Below are 18,229 nucleotides of genomic sequence, written 5' to 3' on the forward strand. Positions count from 1 at the left end.
AAAAGTCTTTGCTAACGACGGGATGAAGGTGGACCTTTCCTGTCTGCGCTTCATGTTTTCAAGTGTTGTGCACACCACACACACACACACACATGTGCATACACACACACGCACACACACACGTGCATACACCCACACACACACACACGTGCATACACACACACACGCCCACGAGGCTGAAGCTTGGTCACCCCACCTGTGGGAGTCCTAGGCGTGGATAACACTACACACACACACACGTGCATACATCCCCCCACACACATGCACACCACACATGCATAAACACACACATGCACACACACGTGCATACACCCCACACACACACACGTGCATACACACACACACACAAGGTTGAAGCTTGGTCACCCCCTTGTGGGAGTCCCACGTGTGGATAACACCACACACACATGCATACACCCACACACACACACATGTGCATGCACCCCACACACACTGCACACGTGCACACGAGGCTGAAGCTTGGTCACCCCCTTGTGGGAGTCCTAGGCGTGGATAACAGTTCATGCACACATGCACACACACGTGCATACACCCCACACACATGTACATACACACACACACACTGCACACGTGCACACGAGGCTGAAGCTTGGTCACCCCCCTTGTGGGAGTCCCAGGTGTGGATAACACACACACATACACACACGTGCATACACCCCACACACACTGCACACGTGCACATGAGGCTGACACTTGGTCACCCCCCTTGTGGGAGTCCTAGTCTCCTAGTCTTCTGTCCTCTGGCTGCTTGCCTGCCTGCTATGCTCCCCTGGAGTCTGTGACCTCCTGCCCCCCCCCAGCTCCCCTGGGATTTATGGTCCGAAGCTTCCCGCCAGTTCTTCCCCGAGCCATCCCCTTTATGTGGCCTTCCCGCCACATAACGTATATGGTCTTTACGTTTAAATGAACCAATGAATGTGTTAGGTCCCAATACCTTGCCATATAGAGAGTGAGAAGGCAACCTACGTAGGAGATGGCCTGCACCCTTGCAAGGGTGAGGCTATAAAAACCTCTCTTATGCAAACAAAGGGGCCTTTTGCCTGTGCAGGGCTAAACTGCAGGGGGTCCCAGCCGGCTTTGCACACCCGCGACTGTGCCTTGTGCATTGACTGGGAAATTCGGACACAACACTGGAGCTCCGGGCCCCTGGCTCCTGGCCCAGAGCTGGCTGTTGCCGAGGAGTGAACCAGTGGATGAGGTCTCTCTCGCTCTCTCCCTCCCTCTCCCTCTCTCTCTTTCTGCCTTTGCCTCTGCCTCTCTGTAATCCTGCCTTTAAAATAAATAAATAAATCTTCAAAAAAAAAAAAAAAAAAGACGACAAAGGTTGAACCCAAATCTCCTCAAGCCCCTCCCACGAGATGGACGAGGAGCTAACGTTTCCAAACTCACTCCCAGGGCAGCGTGACCCCGACCCCGGCCAGGGGCATGATCAGAAAACCACAGGCAAACTCCCTGGTGAACCCTGCCACGGACATCCTCCGAAAGACACCCGCAGCCGGCAGCACAGGGACACTGGACGGTGGCCCCTGGGAGCCGCACGCACACACCCAGGAGGCTCCGTGTTCTAAGTGGGGTGAAAGCCGCCGGCCGAGGCAGCGCGGCTGGAGCGGGCGGCCACCAGGAGGGTGGAAGAAGCCAGGCGCACGAGGACCAACACGTTTATTTGGCCACAAGAAACGATGCACGAAACACACACCAAAAAGTCCCCATCGAAGCGCGCACCACCGGCTGAGTGGCTGCAGGAGCCAGCGCACCTCCAGCCTGGCTGCCCGCTGGGCTCGCTGGGCTGTGGCTGCCCGCTGGGCCTCAGTCAAAGCAGGTCCTGGCCGCCTCGTTCTCAGATTCCACCTTGCACCTCCTTGGCTCCCAGCCCGTTCTGTTTCCGTCTCCCTCCGAGCCTTACATGGGACCCAGCCAGTTCTTCCGGCTGCATCCTGGTCTAACCTTGAGTGCACTCAAATTGAGCGTGTGTCTGGCTCCAGTGCACTGCTGCCCTGAGCGTGTGCCTGCCCCGAGTGTGCACCTGGGCTAAGTGTGCACCTGCCCCGAGCGGGTGCCTGCCCCGAGTGTGCACCTGCCCTGAGTGTGTGCCTGTGTGTACCTGGTTTGAGTGCGCACCTGGGCTAAGTGTGCACCTGCCCCAAGTATGTGCCTGCCCTGAATGTGCGCCTGGGTTGAGTATGCTCCTGCCCCAAGTGTGCACCTGGGCTAAGTGTGCACCTGCCCCGAATATGTGCCTGTGTGCACCTGGTTTGAGTGTGCACCTGGGTTGAGTGTGCGCCCGGGTTGAGTGTGCCCCTGGGTTGAGTGTTCTCCTGCCCTGAGTGTGCGCCTGGGTCGAGTGTGCGCCTGCCCCCGGCGTGCGCCTGTCCCCGGGTCCACTCGGTACTGGGCTTGGTCCTGGTTCTCTGTCTCGGAACACCACACACCTGGTGTAAGAATCTGAACCTGTGGGTCTGGGCACCCACCCGACCAGGACAACCTGCAGGCCCCCAGTCCTGTCCGACATCCAGGGCCTGGGGTCTGGGGCACACCCCAGAGGCTGCCAGAAAACAGTCCCGCAGCTGCGGGTGAGGGCGCCTAGGGAGGGGCAGCCAGCCAGGCTCTCCTTGCTCTGTGGCCTTTGACCTCTAGCCCACCCTGACATGGGCCAGAGCCAGGAAAAGCACATGGGGCTGGGGGGGGGGGGGGTCCAGGCCCTGAGTCCCCACTTGCTGGGCTTGCTTCAAGCCCCTCCAAGAGGTTCTCTGGGCCAGTGACCTTGACCCCACGCACTGAGCCGGAACATGAGGCATGGAGCCGCAGGCTTCCCGCCTCCCTGCCCCATCCCTGCCCTGCTCCCCACTGCTCAGCCGAGCACCCCAAGGCTGAGCCCTGGTGCACCCAGCGCCCCTCCCCCATGGCACCGCGGCCACACCCCGCCTCCGGCTTCCCATCAGGGTAGCATCAGCGCGCTTTCCACGCCTGGCAGCTGGCAAGGACTCGCCCGTGGTGGGAGGGCATCCTCTCTGAGCCCACACAGGGGGACAGGCGGGGGTGCAGAATGACAGGGACAGGTGTCCGAGGAGGAGGAGGCCTGTGCCTGACCCACAGTGGATTTCTGCCTGGGGCAGCAGGGCAGGGAGGGGCCAGGGCTCTGTGGCTCCCCCAGGCCCCTGGGCGGAGCTGCTGGGGCCAGAGGGACTCTGGATCAGGGTGGAGGCCACGGCCCTGCATTCCTGCGGGGCGGGGCCAGTCCCTGCCCTGGACCCCGGGAAGTGGTTCCAGATGCCGGCTCCCGTGCTCCTGGAGGGAGCCTCAGCCCGCGGTCGCTGCCCCAGGAGCCATGAGGGGCGTCTGTGTCCTCCTGCTGGTACCCCTGCTGCGCCCTGAGCACGGTGAGCTGTGGGGTGCCCGGCCGGCCCAGGGCGGGGCGCCACCCCCACCCCGGGGCCCACCCTGGAAGTTCCCAGAAGCCGAGCAGAGCTCTGCAGCCAGGCTCCCACAGGGGTCTCACTCCCACCATCCGTGTCCCCGCCCCAGCCCTTGGCCGGCAATGCTGCGCCCGCACGGGTGTGGGTGACCCCGGCCAGTGCCCGCTCACCTCCGGTGAGGATGAGAGTCCTGTCTGCTACAAGGCCTGGCCAGGTTCTGGTGAGTTCCGCACGCCCGGGCATGGGGTGGGGGTCTCAGAAATCGCCCCCTCAGGGGTTCAGGGCCTGCTCAGAGGCTGCCCTGGCCTCACGGAAGGAGGGAGGTGCAGAGAGGGGAAGCCCAGGGACAGCAGAGGCCCTAGGCTTGGTGGGGGGTGGGGTCCTAGGCTTGGTGGGGGGTGGGGTCCTAGGCTTGGTGGGGGGCGGGGTCCTAGGCTTGGTGGGGGGCGAGGGTCCTAGGCTTGGTTGGGGGCGGGGTCCTAGGCTTGGTGGGGGCGGGGTCCTAGGCTTGGGCGGGGGGGGGGGGGGGGCTGACACCGCCTCTCGCCCGCAGGGACCAAGGTCACCCACAAGGGCTGTGCATCCTCCTGTGAGGTCATCTCGAAGACCAGCACAGGGCCCGCGGGGATGGTCCCACTGGGGCAGGATGCGGGCCATGGGGCCCCCCAGGCAGGGCCAGGCCCCAGGGCCCTGGTGACGCAGCTCCTGCTCAGCCTGGTGCCCCCCCTCCTCTGCACCCTGCTGTGAGGACCCTCCCTCTCACTCAGACACAGGGGGCCCCGCAGGGGACACGGGTGCCCGTCACCAAGCCCACCGGGCACCTGCTGCGGCTCCAGCTCCAGCCTGCTGGCTCGTACAGACACACACACGTGCACGCCCACTCAGCCCGTGAGCACCCGGCAAAGCATAGGCTGTGCTGGGACCTGTCCCACGGTGAGGTCCCGGGCACGGAGGCTGGGGAGGAGGCAGGCAGGTCCTGCCCCTCTGCGCTGACCCTGGGCCACGCCTGCCCAGAGCCAGCCCCAGCCACCCTGCACCCGCCATGGCCCTAAAAGCACCTCCCACTTCACCCCATGGACGAATCTCTGGCCAAGATGGACAGACCAAGAGGCTGGGCAGACGGCACCCGGAGAGCAGGGCCCACAGCCCAGGGCCCCAAGCAGCACCTGGTGAAATAAAACGCTTTCCGACCCCTGCCCGTGAGTGCCCGCCAGGCCCCCAGCGTCTCCAGGGCTTGTCCCTGCTCCCCATGTCCCTCCCAGGAGCCCACCTGGAGCCGCCCCACCGTGGGGGGGCAGCTGTCCAGGCCCCCCGGGGGTGGCAGCGTGGTGAGGACATGAGGGCAGGTGCAGGAGGCCAAAGAAGGTGTCTCCGGTCCAGCTCCTTCCCCCACGCGCCAGCCCCACCCTGGGCAGCCCACAGTCCCCAGTCTGGGAGCCCACAAGACCCCCGGTTTGGGCAGAGGTAGCCCCAGCATTGTCTCCGGGGCTGGAGTCTGCAGGGTCCGTGTTCCCACGGGAAACTGAGGCCCAGGGTGGGACAGAGCCGGGATTCCACTGGGAGACCACCGTCAGCAAGGGGGACCAGGCAAATCCTCCCAGCGCCTTCCTGGTCCCCAGACTGTGCCCCGACCCGGAGCAGGGGGCCAGGAGCCCAGGTGGCGACCTCAGGCCCTCCCACCCGGCATGACCCCAGACCCTGGACCCTGGCGATGAGGAGTGTGCAGTGCAGGTGCGGGTGGGGCGCCCAGCCTGCCCCAGACCCTGGGAGGTCAGGCTGGGCACTCCTGGCCCTCAGCTTCCCCGGGGCCGGGAGATCGCGGGGAGATGGGGGCGGCAGCCGGGACGTCTCACACCGGGAAGCTGCCTTCTCTCACGGCTTCCCAGACCCTCCCTGCGGCCCGGTCCTGGGTGCCCCAGACCCCGGCGTGAGGGGCGGGGGAGGTGCGCCGGCGTCCGCAGCGCCCTCACAGGTCGGGCCACAGCGCAGCCCGCAGCCCGCCGGGCTCCCGCGCGTGCCTCCCGCTGACCCCGCGCGTGTCTTGCGGGGAGCCTGGGGCGCCCCCTGCCGGGAACGCGGTGGCCCTGGAGACGCAGCCGGTAGCGCCTGGGCGGACACCGGCTGTGAGCTTCAGAAGCCGCGAAGGACATTCGTGCGGCTGATCTGTGAGCTCTGCGGAGCTGTGGGCGTCCGTCCTGGGCCCCCATGGCCGGCGTCGCAAATGCGCGGGGCAAAATGGACTCGACCGGATGTTGTGCCCCAGGGCTGGTGACGCGGCGTGGACACCTGTGGGGTGCAAGGGCATCACCTGCACGTCCCACCGGTTCACGCCGGGTCAGAGCATCCTCTGGCCACCAAGGGACGACTGCATGGCAAAAGGCAGCGCAGCGGGCAGTGTGGCCCGGGCATCCCACCCCAGCACCTGTTGGAGTCCCGGCTGCTCCGCTTCCCAGCCAGCTCCCTGCGTGCACCTGGAAAGAGCAGGGGATGGCCCACGAGCTCCGGACACCCACGTGGAGCCCCAGGCTCCTGGCTTCTGCCCGGCCCAACTTGGCTGTTAGGGCCATTTGGCACTGAACCAGTGGATGGAAGCCCCCCCCCACCCTCTACCTTTCAAATAAATAAATCTTTAAATTAAAATAAGTGTAGCCGGCCGGCCGTGCGTCTCGGAGCAGACACACTTCCGCACACGGAAGTCCAGGGAGCTGCTCAGCACCAGCACAACCGCTCCACAGGACCCCGCTTTTCCTGATGCGTGGCCATGCGCCCTGTTCCTGCACCCACAGCTGGCCCCCGTCAGCGCCCAGCCTCGCACTCACGCCCGGCCACCTCCTGCACGGACACAGAGCTCAGACAAGAAACTCTTTGGTGCTGCTCCCAGCAGCCGGGAGGTGGAAAGGCCCAGAGCCAGCACGGCTGAGCGGGGAGAACTGAGGCCGTCCAGGGATGCCGAGGAAGCCCCCAGGAGCCGCCTCCTCCCAGTGGGTGGCAGGGGTGGGACCCCCTCTGGGTCACAGAGCAAGGTGCAGGCACAGCCAGCCAAGGACCCCGACACCTGTCCCCGGCACCACACGCCATCTGCCAGGGAAGAGCTCTGGTACAGCCTGTCCCAGGAAGGGCGCTTTAAACTCTTCTACACACACACAATACACACAACCATATACATGCACACTTATACACACATGCACACATACATACACCCACATACACACTTCTACATATACACACAAACACATACGCACATACATGTATATGTCCATGTGCACAAACACACAATACACACAACCATATACATGCACGCATGCACGCATATACACACATGCACACATACATACACCCACATACACACTGCTACATATACACACAAACACACACGCACATACATGTATATGTAGATGCACACACAATACACACAACCATATACATGCACACTTATACACACATACATACACCCACATACACACTTCTACATATACACACAAATACATACGCACATACATGTATATGTACATGTACACACACAATATACACAACCATATACATGCACGCATGCACGCATATACACACATGCATACACCCACATACACACTTCTACGTATACACACAAACACATACGCACATACATGTATATGTACATGCACACAGACACACATACACACAACCATATACATGCACACTTATGCACACATGCACACATACATACACCCACATACACACTTCCACATATACACACAAACACATGCGCACATACATGTATATGTACATGCGCACAAACACACATACACACAACCATATACATGCACGCATGCACGCATATACACACGTGCACACATACATACACCCACATACACACTTCCACATATACACACACATATGCACATACACAACACATATATATATGCATACATATACACATACATGCACACAAACACACATATACACACAACCATATACACACATGCATGTATATACATGCACACACATATACACAACCATGTATGTATACATATACACATGCGTGCACATACATATATGCACACAGCCATATACACACAAACCGCATACATGCATGTGCAGATACATATATTATATACATACAACCATATACACATGCACAACATGCATATACATGCAGCCATATCGTGCACACACATATGAATGTACATACATACACATACATATGCACACATGTGCAACAATTTACACACATTCACACTCACGCACAGATATATACATACACACCTATACATACATACGCACATCTACGCACATGCATGCATATACATACATACACAAACCTACACACACCCATGCATGCACCCATGTACACACCTACATATGCCTAAATGCACACACACACACTTGCCCACACATGAACATCCCCTTCCACACAGTATATCTTGTTTGGACTGTTTTTTTCTTAAAAATTTATTTATTTGTTTGTTTTTAAGATTTATTTTATTCATTGAAAGACAGTTAGAGAGAGAGAGAGATGAGTCTCCCATCCGCTGGGCCACTCCCCAGGCAGCCGCAACAGCCGGAGCCAGGAGCTGCATCCGGGTCTCCCACGTGGGTGCAGGGGCCCAGGACAGGCCCAGGGCAGGGAGCTGCACCCTTGCTCGCTGGATTGCTGCTGTCGGGACTTTTTGTTGAATATACTTAAATGTGTCGCCCTAATATGGAAAAAGCACTTTCCCTCATTTACACACGAAGACATTTTCCTCTATTTCTTCTTAAAATTTGAGCCACCATCCCCTCCCTGGCACCCTGGGAGCCAGGACTGGGCTGCGCCCTGCTCGTGGGCACCTGCTCCGGGCGTGGCCAGCCTCCCTGGCCCTCCGCCCTGGCCTGCTGGCCGCGTCCCCTCTTGGGCCCATCCCTCGAGGCACGCCCAAGCCGCCATCATTTCAGAAGGTTCCCACGTAGAAACAAGTGATGCACACAGCCGCGAGTTCCCTTACGGGCGCTGCCGGCCGTGCTTGGAGGCCCGGAGTTCTGCACGAGGACCCCCAGAGCCCGGCACCGTCCCTCGTCGCTGGGTCCTGGTCCCCCAGGCTCACTTCAGGGCTCCAACACCACCCAGTCGGTCACAACGCCCAGTGCTGCCGCAGCCAGGCTCACGGAGGCTGACCACACACACACACACACACACACACACACAGCGGGGAGCAGGAAGCGCCCTGGACCCTCCCCTGTGCCCTCCAGGGAGCGCGGCGGCGGCTTGGGGCCAGGCAGCGGCAGCTCTGGGAAAGCGGATCCCCGCAGACACGGAGCTCTGAGCCTGACCCCAGCGTCCACCCTCCCTGGGCCTGCAGCACACCAAGGCCGGGGGCACTCCCCAGCCTGCACCCCAGACCCTGCGGCAGGACAGGACAGCTGGGCGGACGGAGGGCGCCAGACAGTGGTGCGTGGTGCGGTGCGTGGCATGTGTGAGAGCGAGCTGCCAGTGGTGTGCCTGTGTGCAGGTGGTGTGTGTCCTGCGTGTGGTGTGCACGTCTGATGTGGCGTGTGTGCAGTCACGTGTGTGATGTGTGCCCTGCGTGTGGTGTGCACGTCTGATGTGGCGTGTGTGATGTGTGTGCTGTGACGTGTGTGCACGTGTCCTGTGTGCAGGTGGTGTGTGTCCTGTGTGTGGTGTGCACGTCTGATGTGGCGTGTGTGATGTGTGTGCTGTGACGTGTGTGCACGTGTCCTGTGTGCAGGTGGTGTGTGTCCTGTGTGGGGTGTGCACGTCTGATGTGTCCTGTGTGTGATGTGCACGTCTGATGTGGCATGTGTGTGATGTGTGTGATGTGGCATGTGTGTGCACGTTCCTGTGTGCAGCATGTGTGTCCTGTGGCATGTGTGCAGTCACGTGTGTGATGTGTGCACGCATCACCTCCCACGTGCGCTGTACTCGCCCCAGCAGTGAGGAGGCAGGGCTGCTCGGGGAGGGAGACTGGAGCCAGGCGGGCGGAGCAGCCAGGCTGGGTGCGGCCGGCTGCCCTCTTGGTCCTGTTCCCCAGAACTGCTCCTGGCGGCTCCCCACCCTCTGGGTCTGGAGCGCAGCCCAGCCGGAGTCCAGAGTCGAGAGCGCAGGGCGGGGGCCCTGGAGCCTGCCGCCGCGCCCTCGGGATCTGGGCCCGCAGGACCCGGCGGGATGGGCGAAGACCCCTCTCCGCGTGTGTCCAGGCACGGCTGCACAGGTTCGCGGTGAAGCTGCGGGGCGAGGAGAACCTGGCGGGTCCCTGCCGCAGGCCCCGCACCATTCCAGAAGGAAGGAGGACGGGGTCTGGGTGGGGCCAGGGCAGGGGCGGGCCTGGGTGGGGGAGGGGAGCAAGGGCCAGCCCCCACCCCCGCAAAGGCGGCGCGGAGCTCAGGCGGAGGGAGACTTGGGGACGGTGGGGCGGGGCTGCGGCTCCCGGGCCGCGGGGAGCGGCGATGCGGGGCCTGGGCCGCGGGGCGGGGGCGACCCGGAGCCGCGAGAGTCCGGCCCTCGGCTTAGCGGAGCTTCGGTCGCGGTCTGCGGCTGTGAGCCACGCGCGGCCCCTACGTTGTCAGACGTCACATCGCTGTCACGGGGACGGCTCTGCCCCAGCACCGCAGGCGCGGGAGAGGGGGCGCCGCCTCCCTTGGCTGCCCTCGCCTGCCCCACAGCCCGGCCTGGGGGAGCCGGAACCTTCAGCGCCGCCTGGGCACGAGTGGCCCTGGGCAGTGGAGCGCACGCTGTACCTGAGTGCAAACAAGGGAGCGCCACACTCTTCCGATTTCACCTCCTTTATTGCCGGCGGTGGAGAGCGGGCTCATGCCCTAAAGAACTCTCGACCCCAAAGCCCAAAGCAGCAGGATTTATAAAGCCAGAAACCTGGGTCCGGCGCTGTGGTGTAGTGGGTAAAGCCGCTGCCTGCAGTGCCGGCCTCCCATATGGGCGCCAGTTCAAGTCCCAGCTGCTCCACTTCCGACACAGCTCTCTGCTGTGGCCTGGGAAAGCAGTAGAAGATGGCCCAGGTCCTTGGGCCCCTGCACCCACGTGGGAGACCCGGAAGAAGCTCCTGGCTCCTGGCTTCGGATCAGTGCAGCTCCGCCGTTGCAGCCAGTTGGGGAATGGACCAGCGGTTGGAAGACCTCTCTCTCTCTCTCGCTCTCGCTCTCGCTCTCGCTCTCTCTCTCTCTCTCTCTCTGTGCCTCTCCTTCTCTCTGACTTTCAAATAAATAAATCTTAAAAAAAAAAAAAAGGCAAAAGCCAAAAACCCGGGAGGAAAATACATGATTACAGTTACCGGGGTCAAGCTGACCTAAAACCTATTCGAAATTCAGATCAATTGTGGTCTTGACATTGCTGCAGGTCTTGCTTGACTCACATGTAGGACACAGACAAAGCTCCTTTCATCATCACCCCGGTGCAGCCTATCGGCTCCCAAGCTTGAGCGCTCGTGCCGGGGGTTCTGTGCTTTGCCAGGTGTGGCGTAGCAGACTGCTAGTGTCCCAGTGTCTTAGAGCATGGCTCCAGCCAGCGTCTCACGCGGTGGGGGAGGGCGTGCGCCCCAGAGTGGAGCCTCAGGTGCTGCAAAATGGAGCCGCTACTGTCAAGGAGTTACTTCACCCAGGCCCCTCTCTGGCCAGGGCCTGAGTCAGCTGCGAGTGGGATGAGGGCCACAGCCTCCTCCCCAGTCCTGGGACTGGGATTCCCCCCTGCCCTTGACCATGGTCCCAGCGCTCCCCCCAAGGAGTGTTCCCCAGGAGAACCCTGCTCAGCACCACAGGGTCCGGCATGATAACCCTGGGCGATAAAACCTGCAGGCCTTCCTCTACGGCAGGTGCCTCGGCCGCAGAAGCGCCAGCGCCGCCCACAGGACTGCACTGCCACTGCGTGTGCGTCAGAACTGCCCCGCTGCGGCTGGCGGCTGGGTCTAGCGCACCGGAAACCCGCGTGCCTCCTTCTCCCCACTCCGCCCACTGGGGAGAGCACCCAGACTCCCAGAGAAAGACAGCAATGGGGCTCACGGCCCATGTCCGTGTACAACCGCACTGCTGGGTTACAGACTGTCCTGGAGATTACAGCCAATGGGACTGTTGGCCAAACACCACACCCACCCTGCCAGACGGCGTGGGGTACATCGTCAGCAGGCGCTACTGTATCATTCCTGGGCCGCCATGTAACATGAGAATAGCCATCAAATCCGAGCACGTAGCCGCCTAAGGGAGACAGAGGCGAAAGCCAGAACTGCAGAGAGCCCTCTCCCTGGCATTCTGCAGGCGTAAGAAAAGACTTCCTGGTGTCTCGGCTCAGCACCTGTCTGTGCCACAGGTGAGCGTGGAGGAGGGAGCTTCCCGGGGCAGGCGGGGCGGGCGCTGGGACCACCTGGAAGGCTGTCAGGGTCTGGACAGGACTTGGAAGTGTAGCTGCTGGGCTACTTCCAAGGTGGGCAGGTGCTGCTTCCCTCCAGCCCCTCTCACCCACGCACAGGCTGGTTTCTACCTTCCTGCCTCACCGGCCCACTGCTCAGCGCTGTCAGACAGGGAAGCCCACCCGGCAGAGGAGCCGCCCCGCCCCAGGGTGCCTGCCTTGGAGGTCGGATGAGACGGGGTTATGGGGCGGACACTCATCTGGTGCTGAGGAGCGAGGACTCTCCTGGGAGCTTTCCTTGGGGGGAGGGCTGAGACCGCCTGGAAGGTTACCAGGGTCTGGGCGGGACTGAAGGGCAAGATCCTGGGCTGCCTCCAGGGTGAGCTTCTGCGATGCTTCCTCTCCCACTGGCCCTGACGCCCACACAGGCTGACGTCTAAACTGCTGCCTAACAGGTTCAAGTTCAAGTTCCAGCTCCACCTCTGAGTCCAGATGCCTGGAATGTGCGTCCTGGGAAGCGGTGACGGCTCAGTGTCTGGGCTCCTGGCTGCAGCCTGGCCCAGCCCTGGCCGTTGCAGACATTTAGGGAGTGAACCAGCGGATGGAAGACCTCTCTCTCTCTCTCTCTCTCTCTCTCTCCCTTTCAAGCAAATACATTTTGTAAAACAAACAAAAAAATTATCAGCAAAAAAAAAAAGTCTAACTAAATGTGGCCCAGAAGACACCTGCGGGGGCAGTGCTAGAACTGGCGCAGAGGGCAGCTGTGACACGCACACGCGTGATGGTCCCCACGGGCGCACCCCCAGCTGAGACACACACGCAGAATCTCCGTCTGTGACAGCAGACTCCGGCCCAGACGGCCGGACTGAGTTCCAGAACCCTCACCTGTGGGATGGAGGGAGGACCGGCTCCTGCATCGCAGGGTGCTTGTGGGATTATCCTGGGCTTCAGCTCCCAGGCAGCCGGCACATTTGGGGCCCGACCACGCCCCACGGGCCCTGGGTGCTCCCCCAGCTGGGCGTCGGGGGCTGTGGGTCCCAGAGGCGGAGCTTGTAAGTGTTGGCTTCCCAACACCCTGCAAGACACAGGGTCACAGGGTGGGGACAAAGCCTGCAGAGACTCCCAGCAGCCAGGGGCACCTGGGGGCTCTCAGTGGGTCTGGGGTTGTCAGTGGGTCTGGGGTCTGTCAATGGGGTCTGGGAGCCGTCAGTGGGTCTCAGGGCTCTCAGTGGGGTCTGGGGGTTGTCAGTGGGGTCTAGGGGCTATCACTGGGTCTGGGGGCTGTCAATGGGGTCTGGGGGCTGTCAGTGGATCTGGGGGTTGTCAGTGGGTCCGGGGGTTCTCAGTGGGGTCTAGGGGCTATCGCTGGGTCTGGAGGCTGTCGGTGGAGGCTGGGTGCAGACCACGTACTCTGAGACAGAAGGCAGGGTTTGGGCCACAGCCCAGCTAGGGCTCTGGGGGGAGGCTGGGGCCACCTTCCTCACATGAGGGGGCCGTCATGCTCCAGCCCTTGGCCCCTGGTGGTGGGAGCTCAGAGGTTCAGGCAGCACTGGCCTCCCCCAGCCCGTGAGTGCCTGTGGCAGGCAGGGCCAGGGGCAACTCTGCTGTCCACACAGTGCCCGTCCCCGGGGGCTCTGCTTCCGCAGCGCTAGGGCCCTTGCAGAGCCCAGAGCCGGTGACGTGGGAGGAGCACAGGGGTCCCAAGACTGCTGTGAGGCCTGAGTGGAGCCCAGGCCACCTTCAAAATAAAGCAGGCATGGCAGGGCCGAATCAGCCTGGCTCCTGGGCCTGCTCCCAAGGCCACACCACATGCTGAGCCTCTCCTGGGGCAGGGCAGCAGGTGGCAGTTGCACTCTGGCCACCAGAGGGCGCCCCAGAGCAGAGCTGGCCAGGGCAGGGTCCAGAAGGGAGCCTGGAGCCTGGAGGAGGAAGCTGGGGGGGGGGGGGGGACTTTTTCCCACCCAGCCTCCACCTCAGACGTCCTCCTGGGGGGCTTCGGGTGGGTCTTGACAGGCCAGGAGAGGTCACACTCGTTCCCCCGTGCGTGGGCTCCTCTCCGAGCTCAGTCCCCGCCCCTCGCTGTCCCCAGCCCCCAGCACCTGGCAGCACCCCCTTCCCTAGGACTCCCCTGTGGCTGCCACACAGGGGCCCAAGGAGGGGTGGGGTGGGGCGGGGCCTGCAGTCTCTGCCTGCTCCCCCCCCCCCGCCCCGCCTTCCCCACGCGAGCAGGTTCTGGCCACTGCAGTGGGCCTCAGGGGAGAGAGGACGGGCTCAGGGAGTCTGCCCAGACGTGGCGGGGGGGGGAGGGGACAGCGGCAGGAGCCACGCGGGGTGAAGCTGAGCCCATCCTCCCCGCCGAGACAAACCCCCCAAGACTCTGGTCACACACACCTGGACCCCTTGAGACCGCTTCCTGTGATGCAGCAGGTCCCAGGCGCCCGAGAAGCTGGCCTTCAGAGCCGGCCAGTAGAGCCGCCAGCACCTGGCCAAATCCCGGCCACTGCACCTGCACAAGCTCTCCCCGCCCCACCGCTGACACCTGTCTGCTGCCCAGACGGGTTTGCTCCAGGTAACCCGGCACCCCTGCATCACAGCACAACACCAGGAGCCCCCCCCCCAGCCCCACCCCTACAGCAACATCAGACTTCCCTCCGCATGCTGGCGAGAGGAACCCGGGCGGGCGTGTCCCGGCGTGGATGACTAATCACCAGAGAGTAGGAGACAGAGAAGCTGGGAGCTGCGGGGGGGGGGGGGGGGTGGCCGCCGGGGGGCGGTGCTTGTATGCCTTTGAGGTCGCCCAGAGCCGGCGCAGCAGCCACACCACAGCTCCCAGTCTTGAGGGAGCCTTTTCCAACTTGCTGTTGTCAGAACCCAAATCTCGTCGGCTGAAGAGGATCTGTCAGAGCGGCCTGCACCGTGCCGGCCGCAGCCCGGGCTGCTGCTGTCCCGGGCCCGCGGGCACTGCTCAGCCACAGCTGCCCCAGGGCGGGCGTCTGGCTCCCGAGGCCGCGTGCAACCTTGCTCACAGTCAGCACCGTCTGGAGCCGTGAAGGGCACGTTTCAGGAGGAAACGATTCAGCTTCTGCTTACTTATTTTCAAGATGTGCCTTTTAAAAGATCTGCTTATTTACACGAAAGCCAGTTACAGGGTAGAGGCAGAGGTGGAGAGATTTTCCAAATGCTGGTTTGCTCCCCAGATGGCCACACGATCAGGGCTGGGCCAGGCCGAAGCCAGGAGCTTCTTCCAGGTCTCCCAGGTGAGCTCAGGGGCCCGAGGACTTGGGCCATCTTCTACTGCTTTCCCAGGCCACAGCAGAGAGCTGGATCGGAAGTGGAGCGGCTGGGACTCGAACCGGCGCCCACACAGGATGTCGGCACTGCAGTTGGTGGCTTTACCCGCCGCGGCAACGCCTGGCCCTGTTTTAAATTGCAGAACTCTGAGAAGTCTCCTGTGCCTGCTCCGGTCTGGGAGAGGGCGTTGCCGGGACCCCCAGGACAAACCACTTCGCAAGAGACAGAGAAGGCAGGGACCAGAGTGCAGACGCCACCGCGGACTCCCGGCGCGGGCATCTCGGAGCCGCACGGAGACTCCTCTCCTGCCGTTCATCCACATCCATTCATCCACTCGCTCACGTTCTGGGCAGCCCAGGCCTAGAGCGGGAGACCCAGGCCAGGCGGGGAAAGACCTGGCCAGAGGGGCTTCCGGAAGACTCACCGGTGGCCAGCCCCTGCACTCCAGGAAGTGCTTAATTACACCTCCCAGGGGAGCGGCTGCTCCAGGGCAGGCAGCCTGGGCGGGTTGGGAGTTGGGATTGGGACATCGGCCAGGGAGCTGCGGGCCGGCCGGAGCAAGCATCCCGAGCAGGCACAGCGGCCGCAGGCGGGTCTGCGGGGCGCCCCTGCCCGTCCGTCCGGTCTGCCCCAGCACTTCCTTAGTCTGTGCCTGGGGGGTGGAGGGCGGGCGGGGCCGGAGGAGGGAGAGGCAGCCAGGCGGGTAAAATGGTTCTGTTTCAACCGGCACAGAGAGAGGAAGAGGAACAGGTGGGCTGCCCCAGAAGGTGGGGGCCTCACTGACTGGACCGGACCAGACAGCCTGGCGCAAGAGTGAGGCCGGGACTTCCCGCGGTCGAAGCCAGAGACTGAGCAGGTGCAGGCGTGGCCCACCTTCCCCAGGGACCAGACCCCGCCCGGGCAGAAAGAACAACACCAGGCACGGATTCCGGATTCCAAGGGCACCCACGCACAGGGCGGCGCAAGACAGGAAGCCGCAGCCGGAGGCCCCGCTCCCCGGCGGCCCAGCCCGACCCGACCACCTCACTTCTGAAGTCCCTTGAGGTGACCAAGACACCGCCAACTTTCCCAGCCACCACATCTGCCCTGGAAAGCTAGGCGGCCACAACACCCCGCCCCGGGCGTGCACACACACACCCGTAACTCCATGGTGGGAGGCAGTGCCGGCCAGGGTGCTAGCCCGCGGACAGCTGCCCCAGCTCCCAAGCTGTGCGGCCCGGGGTGAGGCCAGGCAGACCAGGCCACCCAGCAGGAAGCGGATGGCGAGGGGACGCCACCGGGGGCTGCCCAGATCCCTGGCCCGGCCGCCACTCAGGACACCGAGCCTCACTGAAGCCTGCCAGTCACAACATCACCCTCCCCCCGGAGCCGATTTTCCAACTCACAGGACCTGTGTTGCGTGGAGCTGCCCCATGTCACGAGGTGGAAGTCCCTGCAAGCCCCGGAGTACAGCTGTCCCTCTACCTGCCAATCAAAACGCCCCTGTCCCAGGGTGCGCCTGCTCCGCCAGGGGCCTGCACGTGTGGATCACGGATGATGGAACGTGTGCAGGGAACTCCCAGGTGGCTTCACGCCTCTGGGTGCCAGGAAAGAGCACAGGGACCAGGAGACAGGGCAGGAACTCCCGGCCAGCTCAGCTTTCTTCAGCGAATGGGGGGGGGGGGGGGCTCGCGCCAGGTGGAGACCCAGCAGAGAGCCCCCGCCCCGCCCCACCCCTCGCAGCCCAATGGCTTCTCCGGCATGGGGTGTGGGGGGTGGACTTGGGGGTCTGTGCTAAGGCTGCGCTGCCTGGGCTAGCGGCTGGCGTGGCTAGGGGCGGTGAGGACTGAGGCTTGGGAGGGGGGCTCAGACTGAACTCAGGACAGTGCGGGAAGCAGGCTGGACGCCTCACCGGGTGCTGCGTCCCGCGGTGCAGGCGGGGCGGGGCCGAGCCGGCAGCAGAGGCCACCTAGGAGGCCAGGATGGACCCAAGGCTCTTGTCCCTGCTCCATCCGCCCAGGCGTCACCCCCACCTCAGAAGAGGCCAGCTTTGGGGCGCTCGCTCCTTGTCCCGCTCCCTCCCCCTTTCGTGGGGACCAGGGCTGCAGGAGCCACTCAGGTGCCCCCCCACGGCCCCGGGCAGTCCTCAGGCCCTGTCCCGAGGGGTATTTCTCCATGTGGGGCGGCCCACGCTCACGCGTGAACGTGCACTCGCTCTCTCGGTGTTGAGTGAACCCTGATGCTATTTGTGCACCCTATACCCCCCTGCACTCAGAAATCTGACCTGGACCCACACCCCCCATAGAGCCCCCCTCCTGGGCACAGAGGCTCCCACCCCGCAGAGCTGAGGCGCCGGCGGGAGGCGCAGCCGCACACAGGTCCCTTGGCAGAGCAACGGGGACACAGGTCCTTGGAAGATGCGCCTGACCACACCCGGCAGGCGGGTGGGCTGGGCTCATGAAGAGGCACCGGGGCAGTCTCCAAGGGCACAAGGGACAGCTGCACCCAGAGGGGCCCAGGAGGGCGCCCACAGCCCCGACGCCAGGGACAGCCGCCATGGCCCAGGCGCCTCCTGTCCCTGGGAACAGCCAGGCAGCACCCCCACAGCTGCGGGACCCCCACCCACAGACAGCACCACAGCCGGCAGGGGCAGGAGCGTCCCACCTGGTGAGCTGGCATCAAAGGGGGGGCTCAGGGGGACGCCAACGGCGCAGCTCTGAAGACACACACACCACAGCACACACAACACACCACAGCACACACAGACCACACACAACACACCACAGCACACACACAACACACCACAGCACACACAGACCACACACAACACACCACAGCACAGACCACACACAACACACCACAGCACACACAGACCACACACAACACACCACAGCACTCAAAGACCACACAACACACCACAGAACACACAGACCACACACAACACACCACAGAACACACAGACCACATACAACATGCCACAGCACACACAGACCACACACAACATGCCACAGCACACACAGACCACATACAACACACCACACCACATACAACACACCACAGCACTCAAAGACCACATACAACACACCACAGCACAGACCACACACAACACACCACAGCACACACAGACCACACACAACACACCACAGCACACACACAACACACCACAGAACACACAGACCACACACAACACACCACAGCA

At 62.8% G+C, this 18,229-nt stretch overlaps 1 protein-coding gene and 1 long non-coding RNA gene across 2 annotated transcripts; both read left to right on the plus strand.

Moving 5' to 3' along the window:
* The first annotated feature begins 3,240 nt into the window (after nt 1-3,240).
* On the plus strand, nt 3,241-4,632 carry LOC149126365 (uncharacterized). Its single transcript, XM_089334653.1, has 3 exons — nt 3,241-3,398; nt 3,544-3,654; nt 3,988-4,632. Exons 1-3 carry the CDS (start codon nt 3,347-3,349, stop codon nt 4,179-4,181), a joined length of 357 nt encoding a protein of 118 aa, XP_089190779.1. The 5' UTR covers nt 3,241-3,346; the 3' UTR covers nt 4,182-4,632.
* A 4,850-nt stretch (nt 4,633-9,482) lies between these two features.
* On the plus strand, nt 9,483-12,458 carry LOC149126366 (uncharacterized). The gene is made up of 3 exons (XR_016234969.1): nt 9,483-9,619; nt 10,381-10,528; nt 12,216-12,458. It is a non-coding gene; the product is annotated as an uncharacterized LOC149126366 (long non-coding RNA).
* The last annotated feature ends 5,771 nt before the right edge of the window (nt 12,459-18,229 follow it).

This window comes from Oryctolagus cuniculus, chromosome 6 (assembly GCF_051225735.1).
Source record: "Oryctolagus cuniculus isolate XC-2025 breed Fujian yellow rabbit chromosome 6, ASM5122573v1, whole genome shotgun sequence".
NCBI classification, from domain to species: Eukaryota; Metazoa; Chordata; class Mammalia; order Lagomorpha; family Leporidae; genus Oryctolagus; species Oryctolagus cuniculus.